Genomic DNA, 13,814 nt, shown 5'->3' on the forward strand with positions numbered 1-13,814 from the left:
GTTACACTTCGTTGGAAGTATCACAAAAGTCCATGGCTCAAAACAGATCTCTAATGCCTATGTATTTTTTCTCTTCATTTTGATTGGATTTCACTGATTCAGATCAATAGATGTGTATGCACTCATTATACAATATATGTTTCTCACTAATGCTCCAACCGTAAGTAGAAAGCATTGTTTCTCCATGAGTAACCAATAAAAACACGAAAGAAAAGAGTGACAAGACAAAAATTCTGATATTTTACTGTTTTTGCGGTATACTCTGGTTATATACAAGAATGTAATTATCTTAAACTTCGGGCACCGCAAAGAGTACGATGTTAGACGTATGTCTTTGATACTATTAGTAGTATCATCAAACGGGCCATTGAATCAGGATCTATTCAACATCCGTGCCCATTTTAATTGTGGTAATATAGACCTATGCTTGTACGTCTCTATTTTCTCATGTGTACATATGATAAAACAAGTGTTGCTGTGTTTTTCTTAACCAGTATTTTTTCATATTTATGTCCACGAATGATTATTTTCAGAGTTTGTATAATCAACATTTCTGGATATGATCCAGCGTGAGAAAGAAAAGTGATGTTGACATATACTAAATCGAAGTAGTAATATCTACCCCAATATTCTGAAGACCCTGTTATTATTACTGAATTCTTAGTACAGTAATGTAACCATAGTAATGGATATCGAGAGCATTACCTCTTTGCCACTCAAGGTCATTTATTTTTCTCCAAGGTCAAAAGTAGTCTTTAACGAATGAAGGAAAATGAAACAAGCAGGCCATACCATTTTCTATTCATATTTTGAAGGTCTCTGTCAAATTAAAGTGAGGTCCAACATGATATGTATACATGAAATCTTAACACTTTACCACACTTTTAAGAAACAGCGTCATTGCTCAAAGTACATTATGCAAACTAAATGATGTAGCCTTGAATGGTAATGGAAATGATACGCCATATCATATTCATGTAGCGCAAATATTATCCAAAAATGAGTTAATGCCTCTATGTACATTGAAGGAAGGAAATACAGTATAGAAATAAAGGAAAATAGACATGGGAGCTAGAGAGAAGTGGAAGCAAGGCCAGATGAAACGTGACAAAACTTCCCCATACAGCGCAATAAGCCACATCCATTGACAAGTTAAAGAAATATACGTTTTCAAAAGAGTCTTTAAACTATTTATCGGTCTGTCGCTAAATTTGGCAAAACCCCACAAACTTGATGTATTTTTATGAAAAAAAAAAGTCATCCAGGTGACGGCAAAGACTAAAGATGGGAGAGTTTTTACATCACACCTCGTCTATATTATGCAAACGTGGTTTCCTTGATGCTGGCCACTGGTGTTTCTGTTTTGTGACAGCATGAGAATTTTTGCCATTCCATAACTTATGTATGTATGTATATATTTGTGCGGAAACTCAATAAATGAAAAATGAATGAAAATGAACATCCATAGACTGATTTCGAAGTAAGATCTGCGTAAGTACATCAAAGGCGGAAGTGCAATTTCTGTGCTTAGCGCCCTCTATGTACAGTATGTTCCCCCCCCCCCAAAAAAAAAAAAAAAAAAAAATTACAATCAGATTTTCGCATTGATAACACCCAATATGATTAAATTGTCTAAATGCTACTTCAGGGTCTTAAAATATAACATCTTAGCTCTATTTTGCATGAAAATCCAATTCAATTTGGTTAAGCGGTCACAGAGAAATGTGGATAGTTGTAAAGCATGTCATGAGTCCGATTCTTTCAAGTTTAGCACTTGGATGCTCTTGTGTGTGAACATAATAGACAGAACTTGGAGGGAAGAGATTCCTGATATGCTCTACAAAATTCCTAATTTCTCTTTAACCACTGAAGCAAATCGAATGGGAATTTTTGTAAGATGTGGGCAATGAATTATAGTTTCGTACCCTGAAGTTGTATTTGGATTGATCTACTATTTTTAAAGTTATCATTTTTTTTTTGACATGCGGTACATTTTGTGCTAAATAAGCCAGTTCGTAATTAGCTCATGTACACCTTGGTACAGATGACCTTTCTTTTTTTCTCAGTTGGTTAGGCACTTCACTCGTTTTCAAAGCGGTATAATGCATAAGCTTGCCCGACATAACAATTTATGGAATTCGTGTTCAAACAAAGTATGAACTTGTGTTTAGACCAGGTGACCAGAATAGTCCATCAGTGGACACTTTAGCAGGCATCTAATTCATTGTTTCGTATTGAATGCAATAACAACCTCTTTCTTTTGATATTGCCACATACCAGGCTTGCTGTCAGGTGGATGTGCTGGCAAGCACTATTTAGATAAGGATCACATGAATAATCATCACATCACAGATGCTTATCTCAGTGAATTAATAAACCAAAATGCCTGTTGGTACAAACGACCTTTTTCTGCTCATGCGCAAAGTGGAATTACGAACTGGTCTATAGTCCCGGAGCCTCAGAATCGGCCGTGCTCTCTCTCAAAATGAGATGTGTGGTCATGACGTCTAACAAATAGACAACAACAACATCAACAACAACAACAACAACAACAAATCAAGCAAATCGATCCGTTACACTTTCATGAGAAGAATTAAACAGGTGCGCAAACAAAGAAAGTGACGGATTTCACAGTTCGACATACTCTAAAGACACAGTGATATAGACCTTTATCACATGGCGATTTATGCCTAGACGACGTAAGAGGTATAGCCTTCTCTTAACTTTTTGTGTGCCACATTAATTTTTTTTTTTGTCTATAGGTATGTGTGTGAAAATTGTGCACTTTTGACTCAAACACCTTCAAAATGTGTGATTTTTTTTTTTTTTTTTTTTTTTTGGCGGGGTATTCTTGCATAAATGATTTTTGAACTGTTTTTGTGTCACCTGCCAAATGAAGCTGTACTTCCTTTTAACAGCACCATGAAGCACTGTTGAACAAGGCCTTAAGGCTCTAACGGAGGAAGCCAGAAACATAATGTATCCACGATTGTGTGGATCTGTCCTTGTGAAAGTTAGCAGAGCATTGCCACATTATTGTAACTACCAGTACTTTTTCATGTATTTGATATTCAATCCTGACGACATATTATTCACACCGAGATGCTTTATTCAAATTTTACACTACATATATTAGCTCTATTTTAACAACATTTTCATGTTTCACATGACCGCATTTTTTTTTAATTCTTGTTCCATATTCTACATTTCATACAAGTTTTAAATTCCACTTGATCTCAGAAAAAAAAAATGTTTAACACAACAGTCGATTTGAAACAAATTTGCACAAATGTATAAAGATGTATAAGTGATGTATGTGTAATATGAAGAACCTACTAAAAAGCAAAGCTTGAAGGAGTACGTTCCAAAGATATAATATAAACGTTTAGTACAATATGTCAATGACGAAAAATGACGAAACATGCAACAATATAATATGTCGAGAATGTAATAAAATTTACAGAATATTCAAATGATGTTCAGAATTAAATTTAAAGTATCAATGCTAAGTAAAGTAACGAATTGATAAAACAAAGTCACCCGAGCGAGGCACCACTGTGAGTACGCAGAAATATTTCAAGTGATCACAGCAAAATCATTAAACGCAGTATTTTAAAATATTGGCTTTAACATTTTGTTTACAGGAACTTAGAGAACTATTTTTTTTCTATCTATTCTATTCATATTATCTATATAGTACTTATAGTATGTCTCATTGCACGATGCCCGACCTTGTAATTTGTACCTATTAAAGATAAATGCCTCGTGTGTGATCTTAAAGCCTTGTCAAACTATAGCGCATCGAACCAACAGATGCAGAACATATTTTATGCGAAATTTTGGAGAAACGTTTGAACGTTTTGCACGTTTCTCCTTCGTCCGCCGTTCGTCTAAATTCATCCATCTGAAACTTTGCCGAAACGAATGCATAATATATGCACAGCGTTAGTGCAACAAATGGCTAACGAATATAAAGTAAGGTAAACTAAACTGAACGAAACTACGGCGGTAAAATAAGCCAGTTGGTCATGAGGAAGCTCAGAGACTTCGGATCCGTCACATCGCTGTCACTGCACGCTATGCATACGTTGCGTATTCGCTGGTCATTCGTTTCGTACGTTGTGTGCTTGATGTATACGCTTTCCTTCGTCACTCTGTACGCTATAGTATGGTTTGCATACGCTCGTCATTCGCTGGGCGTACATCTGTTACTTTCGAAAGGTCACTGAAAACCAGATTGGAGCGTGTTCGAGAGTATCTGGCCTTTGCCAATTTTCACCAAGAAAATTGTAGCTATACGCTAGGCATACGCTGGCTTATATGCTTTAGTCTAACTGGGCATTCATAGAGGTGACTTATGTTCATTGACTGAAGACTGACTCCAAGAAATCAGTAAAGACCGAAAATAGAGTATAGGTGTTGTCACTGATATCAAATATGAGTGCCTCTTTCACAAATTTTATGACCATGATATTTATAGGCTCAGTCTCTAAAATCAGCCCATTTATAAATATATAATTGTTAAAGGGAATCCTTGACCAACCCTAAGATTTCTCGTTAGGACTGTTAGATGGGTGCTTTCGTTATGCCTCCTTGGTGTTGACCCTCATGGCTACTTCCCGACTTCCCCTACAGATTTCTTCTACACCCATTGCAGAACATCCTGGCGACGGTTTGACGAATCAATGGCTGTGCCAGCGCGTAGGCCACCGGGTTGAACAAGCTGTTGCTGTACGTTATCCATCTCGATATCTCATTGAACAATGCAGTGGTGGTAACGGTATCATAACAGCGTGACATGCTGTAGAGGACGATATTGATGACGTTTGGTACCCAGGTGACGGCAAAGACTAAGACAATAAAAGATAACGTTCTCATTGCTTTCAGACTTTTCCCGGAGTCGCCTTCATCGTCTGGTCTCCGTATGTGAGCTAGCACATCGCCTGACTCTAATCTTCGTCCATTCGAAGACAGCGACTTCGTCTGTGGCTTTCTGTCTTCTCCTGGAAACTTATGATTCCGTGTCTTTAATTTGGATAATTCTGAAGAGATATCTAAAATTTCCGGGGAATTAGATTTAACACCGCATCTTTTCCCTACAGAAACTGAAACTTCATTCCCCGCAGGTTTACTAGTTTTTTGCACTCTGATCTTAGTCTTAGCGTCGATGTTGGCGTTACTGATGTAACGCGAGAGGGACAGTCGTTTCCTCACTTTACTGCGGATTCGATAATACACCCGTAGGTAAAGCGGCATTATTATAAAGAAGGGCCCTGCAAATCGGAGGCAAAACACCATGAAGCTTGAAGGTAACGATGCTGCGTAATGTGGTCTTGGTAGGCCGAAACCAATCACGCCATCCATGGGATCCAAAATATCCCATAATGCGTTGAGGAGGAACCACACCGTGAAGGGAAGTATCCACGTGAGCACGTTGATGTTGACCGCTAATCGTCTACTCTTTTTGGTGAAGTGAGTCATAGGATGCACGGTTGCTACGTAACGGTCGATGGTAATGACAACCACACCCATTACAGACACGCCCATACTCGCGTTCTGGATCGTTAGGAAGAGAACCCCGGGTATCCTTCCAAATAACCAATTACCATACAGGGTTATGGTCGCACGAAGCGGCATAACGACGGCACCTACGAGTAAGTCTGCTAAAGTCATGTTCAAAATGTAGTAATTGTAATAAACCAACAGCTTTCTCTCGTAAGAAAATGCCACGAGAATCACACCGTTGGCGACAACGGTTATCAATGCTAAACTCAGCATGATCAGAAATAACCAAATTGTGCTGGATCCGTAAAATTCGCTGCCGACTGTTCTAGTGCAATTCATGGTGATGAAATCGCTCTTGAGAGTCGATGCTGAATGTCCCGATCCGCCGCAGGTTGAATCCTGGACTGATGACTAGAAATAAAAAAAAAAAAGCATCTTTAGGAACTGCAGGGAAGGGCGCTTGTTTGACGCAGACAAATATGAAGAACCTCTAATGCGCAAATTCAGCACGTTCCCAGGCGCTACACTCAATACAACTTATGCCACACAGCAACCTACGTGCGGCGTAGGTTGTTTCAATTTGCATTGAAATGGAAAACACTTTGACATGAAATGCCCAACGAAGAAATTGTTTTCTTGACACATCTAGCTGATAATGGTTTCGCAAAAAGAAATTAATTAGAAATCCTAGAGGCCAAGCGAACCAACTCATCTCAACTCATTTTACTCATTTCAATTATGATAGAGGGAGATACATTACGAGGAAACCATTGTGTGCTCTTTGATTTGTATGACTTTAATGAGTACAATTCCATTCTATATATTTATGAGAATTTTCTACGAAAGCACCCATCGATGTTCGTATTCAACGTAGGTCTACTGATATACTTTCGCTCGTCAATCCGCGTATCCGTTTGAAGACTAGTAATTTTCATCAAGTTAAACCAGAAATAATTTTAATTCAATTCAATTCAATTCAATTCAATTCAATATTTTATTTATTTCCATCATCAAAAAGAAAACAAAAGAAAAAGTTGACATAATCCAAAGTGATACAATTTTTTTTTTCATTTCTCTTATACTCGTCTGATAAAGGATTTTTTTTTTAATACAATATTCCATATACACGAATGATGTAAAAAAGAAACAATGGACTTTGCCATGGCAACAAAAATAGTAAATAATCACAATGATGGAAAACAGTGTTCCACTAAAAAGCCAAGCTTGTAAGACGTGGAACACTGGAACAAAACAACGACAGCACCAATTTGTTATACCAATAAAACATATTCATTTAAAATTCTTCTATATACTATTGTACATTTTACTCATTGATATGTGAGGCTGATACTATGAACAATACTTACTAGGATTTTAGAACGCAAACGTATAAACTATGTAACATATCACATTTGTGGCACAGACACTATGGGGCCAGGTATGCCAGGAAAATTAAACGGAAAGGAAGATATGTAATCGGCCACAAAAAAAAAAACAACACAAAAATACAACGACGACAACAACAACAATAACACAAAACACAGAAATAACAGAACTTGAGGAAATGCACTCAGACAGATACTGGACAACGAAGAACGAGGAAAAAGGAGCAGGGAAGAATAGAGAAGGAAAAGGAGAGGGAAAAGGAGAGGGATGGAAAAGGTCTGTGGACACACTACAAAATCTCAAGGAAAAGTGAAACATGACGGGTTTTTTCATTGAACATAATTAGCTGGTATATTTACACAAAAAGAATACTTTTTTAGTTTATACTTAAATGTAATTAACTTCACAGATTCTTTTAGATCATTATCTAAGCTATTTAAAATGTCCATTTCATCACAAAATAATGCAAAATCCATCTCAATCGGTAGCACAAGAGCTCGCAATACATCAATTTACTGATAGCTTGATTACACTCACCTACCTTTCAAACAGGTGTTGCACATCCAGACGCAGCTCTTTTCCAAATCTGCAAACGAAGGCAATTGATCGCCCTGTCCAGAAGATGTGATGTTAGTGCGAAGAGAAAGTGAAAGTACCTATATTTTCATTCAGATTTATTTCCTCCTGCATGCGTGATCCAGCGAATGCGATTGGTTGAAATTTCCTTGGCAACTTATGTCACGCAAGCAGCAGAAATGTAGTAGCAGCATGAAAAGTTCATGCTCTGAAAACGAACAATCTGCCCTCTGTGGATAAGGACATGCTCTTTGCTTGTTTGTTTGTTTGTTGGTTTGTTTGTTGGTTGGTCAGCTTTTTTTTTGTCCAGTTCGAGTGGGGATGCAAGTGATTGCATGTGAGATTCTGCGTGGATTTGTGTGTGTGTGTGTGTGTGTGTGTGTGTGTGTGTGTGCACGTATTAGTGAGAAAGGAAAGAGACGATGGAGGTGAGTGGCATGATACCTTCTTGAAAAAGACTTTCCGTATTCCTATACAGTGTATCCTTCTTTTTTTTCATTTCTGGATTTTATTGATCAGAACAAAACAATGTCTTTTTCATAAGTCATATGGAATTTTGACATCACAAAAACAAACACTCTTAACAGGAGTCAATGACAGTAAAAATACAAGACGTCTGATCCATTTTCTTAACTATACTAACTAACTATTGATGTTAAAGGGACTGTATAGTTTTGGTTGAGACCTAATTTCAGGTTTCTAAAATTTTTTGGTGAGATGAGGAGAAAACTCATATGAAATATGAAAGAGCATGTCATTTTATGAGGAATTCGGCATTTATTTGATGAAAATTGGTTTTGAAATGGCCGAGATATCCAAAAAGAGCGATTCTTATAAAGTGTGGGACCCACAATTTACTACAATCGCTTTGTTTTACTTTGTTTTTGGATGTTTCAGTCATTCCAAACCCGATTTTCATCAAGTAAACTTTGAATTCCTCCTAAAATGGTATGTTCTGTACTATATCATAAGTGTTTTCTTGGTATTTTGCAAAAAGTTAAAAGCCCAATTCTCATCTCCACCAATACTGTACCATCCCATTAACATATACGTTAACATCAATACACTTCAGAATCATATACAACAAAAAAAAAAAAAAAAAACTAGGGAAATACAAGTCACCATAAAGCAAAACACACACTACAATTTGATAGGGGAAAAAATGAGAAAGATATCATTTAAACTAGCTCATTGGTACACTTTCCGCTACACAGCTTTCGGCTGAAGGTGCATAGTCTCCTGTCTCTCCATCGGACCGAGGGGGGGGGGGGGGAGCGCTCGGCACTGCAATCTGTAATACACAGTCTAATATTACATTGAAGGTTTTATTCTATTTCTTTTTATTCAACATAAGAGTTATGATAGGAAGGGTATTCTTGTCAGCGGTATGTTACGTCAGTTTTCACTATAATTTGTAAAACATTGCTCACGCTACATTTCATGAAATGACAAATATGTTGATAACTAAAATCTCTACACTGATGTTTAAAGATCAACTTTATAACTACTATTATTACTAGTATTATACACGTTGCAATATACAATTAATGAAACCATGAATTGTTTCAGGATCATAAACATTAAGACATTAGCTTACAACTATTATATCAATTACCAAGAGCCTTCTGGGAAGGCATCCACCAACTGGGTGGTAAACTAGGAGCGTTACCATGGTTACTTTCATGTTCTTTGAACTCTGAACTTCACTGAAATCTTGGAACATTACAGCTTTGTTGTTAAACGGTTTGTCTGCTTTATACTTATCTTAGTTTTTGTTTTGTTTTGTTTTGTTTTGTTTTTTGTTTTTGCTTACCGTGCTGAAAGTGACAGAGCTTTTCTCACACTTTTATCTATCTCTTACTATTTTCTAATAGCTTTCTCTCTCTTATTCTTTATCTGCCTCTCTCAATCTTATCTCTTTCTCTCTCTCTCTCACTCTCACTCTCTTATTCTGTCCAACGTGGCAGACGATCCTCAGTATTCACATCGTGTTTTTTCTTCTAACCCTATAGAGTAAAGCCTTCACACCATTTGCCTCGTTACACGTGATCATCAGATAATATTAGGAATCCTGCCATATCATGACATCTCATATATCATTTTTTATTTTTTTTTGCTATGATTTGAATGACAGGCATGTCAATAACTTTGCAATTTGTACCCTGCAACTGTATATAGAGGAGCTAAAGTCACACTCGTTCGGGAGTTTGATTAGAGAGCGCTCTTCTTCCGGTGTAGACTACTACAGGATGATTTCGATTTTTCAGACTGTATTTAGCTCTTTTCTATGTGAATTGAACTGTTTGTACAGCGAATTTAGCTCTTTCACACGGTAAATTTTTGCTTTAAACAGAGCTGTCCCTAATCACACTCTATCTGCGGGAAATAAGCTCCTAAACCGAGTATTCGTAATTCCAAAGGTTCATTGATACGTACGTCTCTTATTTTTCGACTTAATGAACTTTCGAAATAGTGAACCCTCGAAATAACGAATCTTAGGAATAACGTCACGAAATGTGATCGTATTGGCGAACCTTATTTCATATTCGGATAAAAGAAGCATATATAGGTATAGGAAATTTGTGTGTTTCGTTATAATGAACATTCAGAATATAGAACCTTATGCATTTTCGGATTAACGAAGCTTCGAAACAAAAAACATCTCCCGTAGATTTTACCCATCGTGCTACTGACCAGCACGAATCGTTTCTGGTGAAATCGCAGAGTTAAAGGGGATGGCTAGTAACTGATCAGTGGGAATCAGTGGGAATGCTGGGGGATGATTGTTCCAATTCTTGTGGGATTCATTGAAGAGTACATTATATATCTACTGTTGTGTGAAAATTATTTGCTTCAGAATGGTCTCATATTCAAGTAATGTGCAGTTTAATGTTTCCAGGTTAGCATGCCTGTACAGTGACGGGGCATTAATCTGCACATTACTTGAATGTGAGACCGTTCTGAAGCAAATAATTTTCACACAACAATAGATATATAATGTACTCTTAAATGAATCCCACAAGAATTGGAACAATCATCCCTCAGCATTCCTACTGATTTCCACTGATCAGTTACTAGCCATCCCCTTTAAGAGTCACTTTTTCTACTCCCTTGTCGTCTCCACAAAACAGCGAAGCGTAAATCGATTCTAAGACATGCACGATGAAAACGACACCGGTGGAACACAGTTATCTAATGTCCTGCGGAGGAGAGAAAAGGGAGGAAAGAGGGTCATGCCATGTGCTACTGAGTATACTAAGGCATATTGAAGAATAGATCAGTTTGTAATTCCACTTTGCACATGAGCAGAAAAAAGTCATCTGTACCAACGTGCATTTTGGTTTGTTAAATCACTGAGATAAGTATCTGTGGAGTGATGATTATTCGTGTGATCCTTATCTAAATGGTGCTTGCCAACACATCCACCTGCACCACAGGACGCCTGGTATTTGGCAATATCAAAAGAAAAACGTTTCTTATTTCATTCAATACAAAAAAAAAAAAAAACAAACAAACAAACATGAAATAGATGCCTACTAAAGTGTCAACTAACGGACTATTCTGGTCACCTGGTCTAAACGCAAGTTAATTTTTTGTTTGAACACGAATACCATAAATTGCTACGTCGGGAAAGCTTATGCTTTATGCCGCTTTGAAAACGAGTGAAGTGCCTAACCAACTGAGGAAAAAGAAAGGTCATTTGTATCAATGTGTACATGAGCTAATTACGAACCGGCTTATTAATCAGTAAATGAGCCGTCTCGATGATCTTTCTCTCGCTATCTATCTATCTATCTATCTGTCTATCCATCTTATCTATATATCTACTTATCTATCTATCTATCTATCTATCTATCTCTATAAAAGGGTTGATTACGAATCTTTCAGAATATCTTTCTGGCTTCTCGTTGAGCTCTTGATATACTAAAGGGTCCAAACAATCTGACTCTACAGCCACGAAGGCGTATGCAAACATAACTCGTTCTACCTTGCATCACTTCAACTTGTACTTATATCACATTGTGGTTCAGGTTGCATAATCCCTTCTAGTGTTCTCGCTATCTTGTATCCCTTTATAAGGCAGAGAATATACTTAAATTGTCTACTAAAGAGCAAATATGTCGCTTAGATTTGTGAGAAAGCTAAAAGTAAAAGTATACATGTATACGACATGAAAGATATCTAAAGCAATTCTTATATAAATAGAGCTAACAAAACAGCTCGACGTGTGCTGCGAAGTGATATAAAAACGACTTGATATAATTATGGCTGTGCAATATAAGGCAATGTGGTAAAATTATATACAATGATATACACTATTGTATACAAAAAAAAATTGAAAACCAATGATCATTTCGAGTGGATTTTTTGAGCACCATTTTTTTTTTTTACTTCAATAACAATTCGCGTGATGAAAGTTTCAGATTCTTTAAATCCACAGATGAGATTAAGATTTAAGGGAGAGGACTATTAGATAATAGCGTAATATAGGCCTACTCGGTTGAGGTTTTTATTAAAATTCAAAGGTGTGTTTCGGATCTTCTCTGCAGATGGCAATGTGAAAAGAATGTCTTTTAAGTAGTATAAGTTTTTTTTTATATATATATAAAATGGTTTAGTGGATGAAAACAAACATCTGAATTCAGACAAGGCAAAACGAACTGCCTACAGTTTACAATTGGTTTAGCCGAAGCTGCGTCGTTATTGATGGTGCAGAGATCATGGATATGGATGATATACTTCACATAATTTGTACATAATGTTTTCAGTACATATTCAAATGATGAAACATTGGGTCATTATGAAACATTCCAATAAATCCCATTACAGACATTTGTCCAGATCATCAAATTTTCGACCTGTAGAAACAATTAAAATTTGTAAGGAGATTTACTTGCTTTAAAGAAAAAAAGTAAATACATGATAATGTGTCCCCGGTGCATCTCATTTACGATAGTACGGTGTCTTCTGTTACAAATTAAGCACACCCTGTCTGTAAAACATTGAGTGCGTCGGTCAATCACCCAACTTCTGTCGACATATCCTGCACAACAGCAGGGTTAGAGTTCTACGTATCAACGGCTGTGCCAGAGCGTAGGCTGCAGGGTTGAGCAGGCTGTTGCTGTATGTTATCCACCGGGCTATCTCGGTGAAAGCATCACTCGTTGACACACTACTGGAACTCAGAGAAATGCTGTAGATCATGAGGGTTACTCCGTTAGGGAACCAGGTGATGGCAAATGCCAGAACGACGAAACTTAGTGTCCTCATTGCTTTGCGATTTTTCCCTGTAGGTTTGCTTTTCAGAGCTGGACCCTGATAGTTTGCGCCGGAAATACTCGAGATTGCATCCACTCTTTTAGTACCGGCCAGGCGATATTCACTCTCGAAGTTCTTGTTATTAGTGTCGAAATTATCGATGGTTATCTTTAAAGGGGATTCGTGTGACGAAGTGTAGCTTTCAACCTGCCTCTCTCGCTCTTTTGACGATGTTAACTGGGATTCTTTACGGATGACATCAAACTGCTTTACCCCCTCCCTTGATGTGTTCTTCATATCATTGTCTGGCCTGCTTCTTTGAATCGAACGAGGACGTCGTTTTCGCAGTCGTGTTCGAATGTGGAAGTAAATCCGTAGGTACAGTGTCATGATTAAGATCAGAGGCCCGAAAAAACGCAAACAAAGCACAATAGAGCTTGACGCTAGGGACGTCGAAAAATTCGGATTTGGGATTCCATATAAACCGTCGCTAAGGTTGAGAGCCACAAAGTCCCACACTGCGTTGAGAAAGAACCACAACATGAAGGGTAGTACCCACGTGAGAACGTTGATGATTATCGCCATTCTCCTGCTCTTCTTGGTGAAGTGAGTTAACGGATGCAAGGTTGCTATGTAACGGTCGATGGTGATGACGACAACGCCCATCACGGAAATTCCGAGACTTGCGTTTTGAAGTGTCATGAAGAGAACTCCGAATATTCGTCCAAAGATCCAAGTCCCATAGAGCTCAATGCTTGAGCGAAGTGGCATGATTACAGCGCCTACCACTAAATCGGCTAAGGTCATGTTGAAAATGTAGTAGTTTTGATATGTCCACAGCTTTCTTTCATACGCGAATGCCATGAGAATCATGCTGTTGGCAAAAGCAGTCAGTATATAGTGCTAGAGTCAGCTTGACCAGAAAAACAAAACTTATTGTAAGTTCGAGCTGGTGGTTGTTTGTAACATGTGTGGTGTTCGTGGCGTTGAATCCCATGAACTCAACACTGCGTTCTCCTTTTTCCGTCATCTCAATTGAAATTTCTAGTCAGTGAATCAAACAAAATTAATATTAATTGACATAGTAT

The 13,814-nt window shown here is 37.5% G+C and overlaps 2 protein-coding genes across 2 annotated transcripts; both read right to left on the bottom strand.

The window, feature by feature from the left end:
- Nucleotides 1-4,629: 4,629 nt before the first annotated feature.
- LOC140232908 (muscarinic acetylcholine receptor M1-like) lies at nucleotides 4,630-5,547 on the bottom strand. Its single transcript, XM_072313020.1, has one exon. The coding sequence runs from the start codon at nucleotides 5,545-5,547 to the stop codon at nucleotides 4,630-4,632; it is 918 nt and encodes a 305-aa protein (XP_072169121.1).
- Nucleotides 5,548-12,483: 6,936 nt separating this feature from the next.
- LOC140232909 (muscarinic acetylcholine receptor M2-like) lies at nucleotides 12,484-13,497 on the bottom strand. The gene has a single exon (XM_072313021.1). The coding sequence runs from the start codon at nucleotides 13,495-13,497 to the stop codon at nucleotides 12,484-12,486; it is 1,014 nt and encodes a 337-aa protein (XP_072169122.1).
- Nucleotides 13,498-13,814: the final 317 nt, after the last annotated feature.

The sequence above is a fragment of the Diadema setosum genome, chromosome 9 (assembly GCF_964275005.1).
Source record: "Diadema setosum chromosome 9, eeDiaSeto1, whole genome shotgun sequence".
NCBI lineage: Eukaryota > Metazoa > Echinodermata > Echinoidea > Diadematoida > Diadematidae > Diadema > Diadema setosum.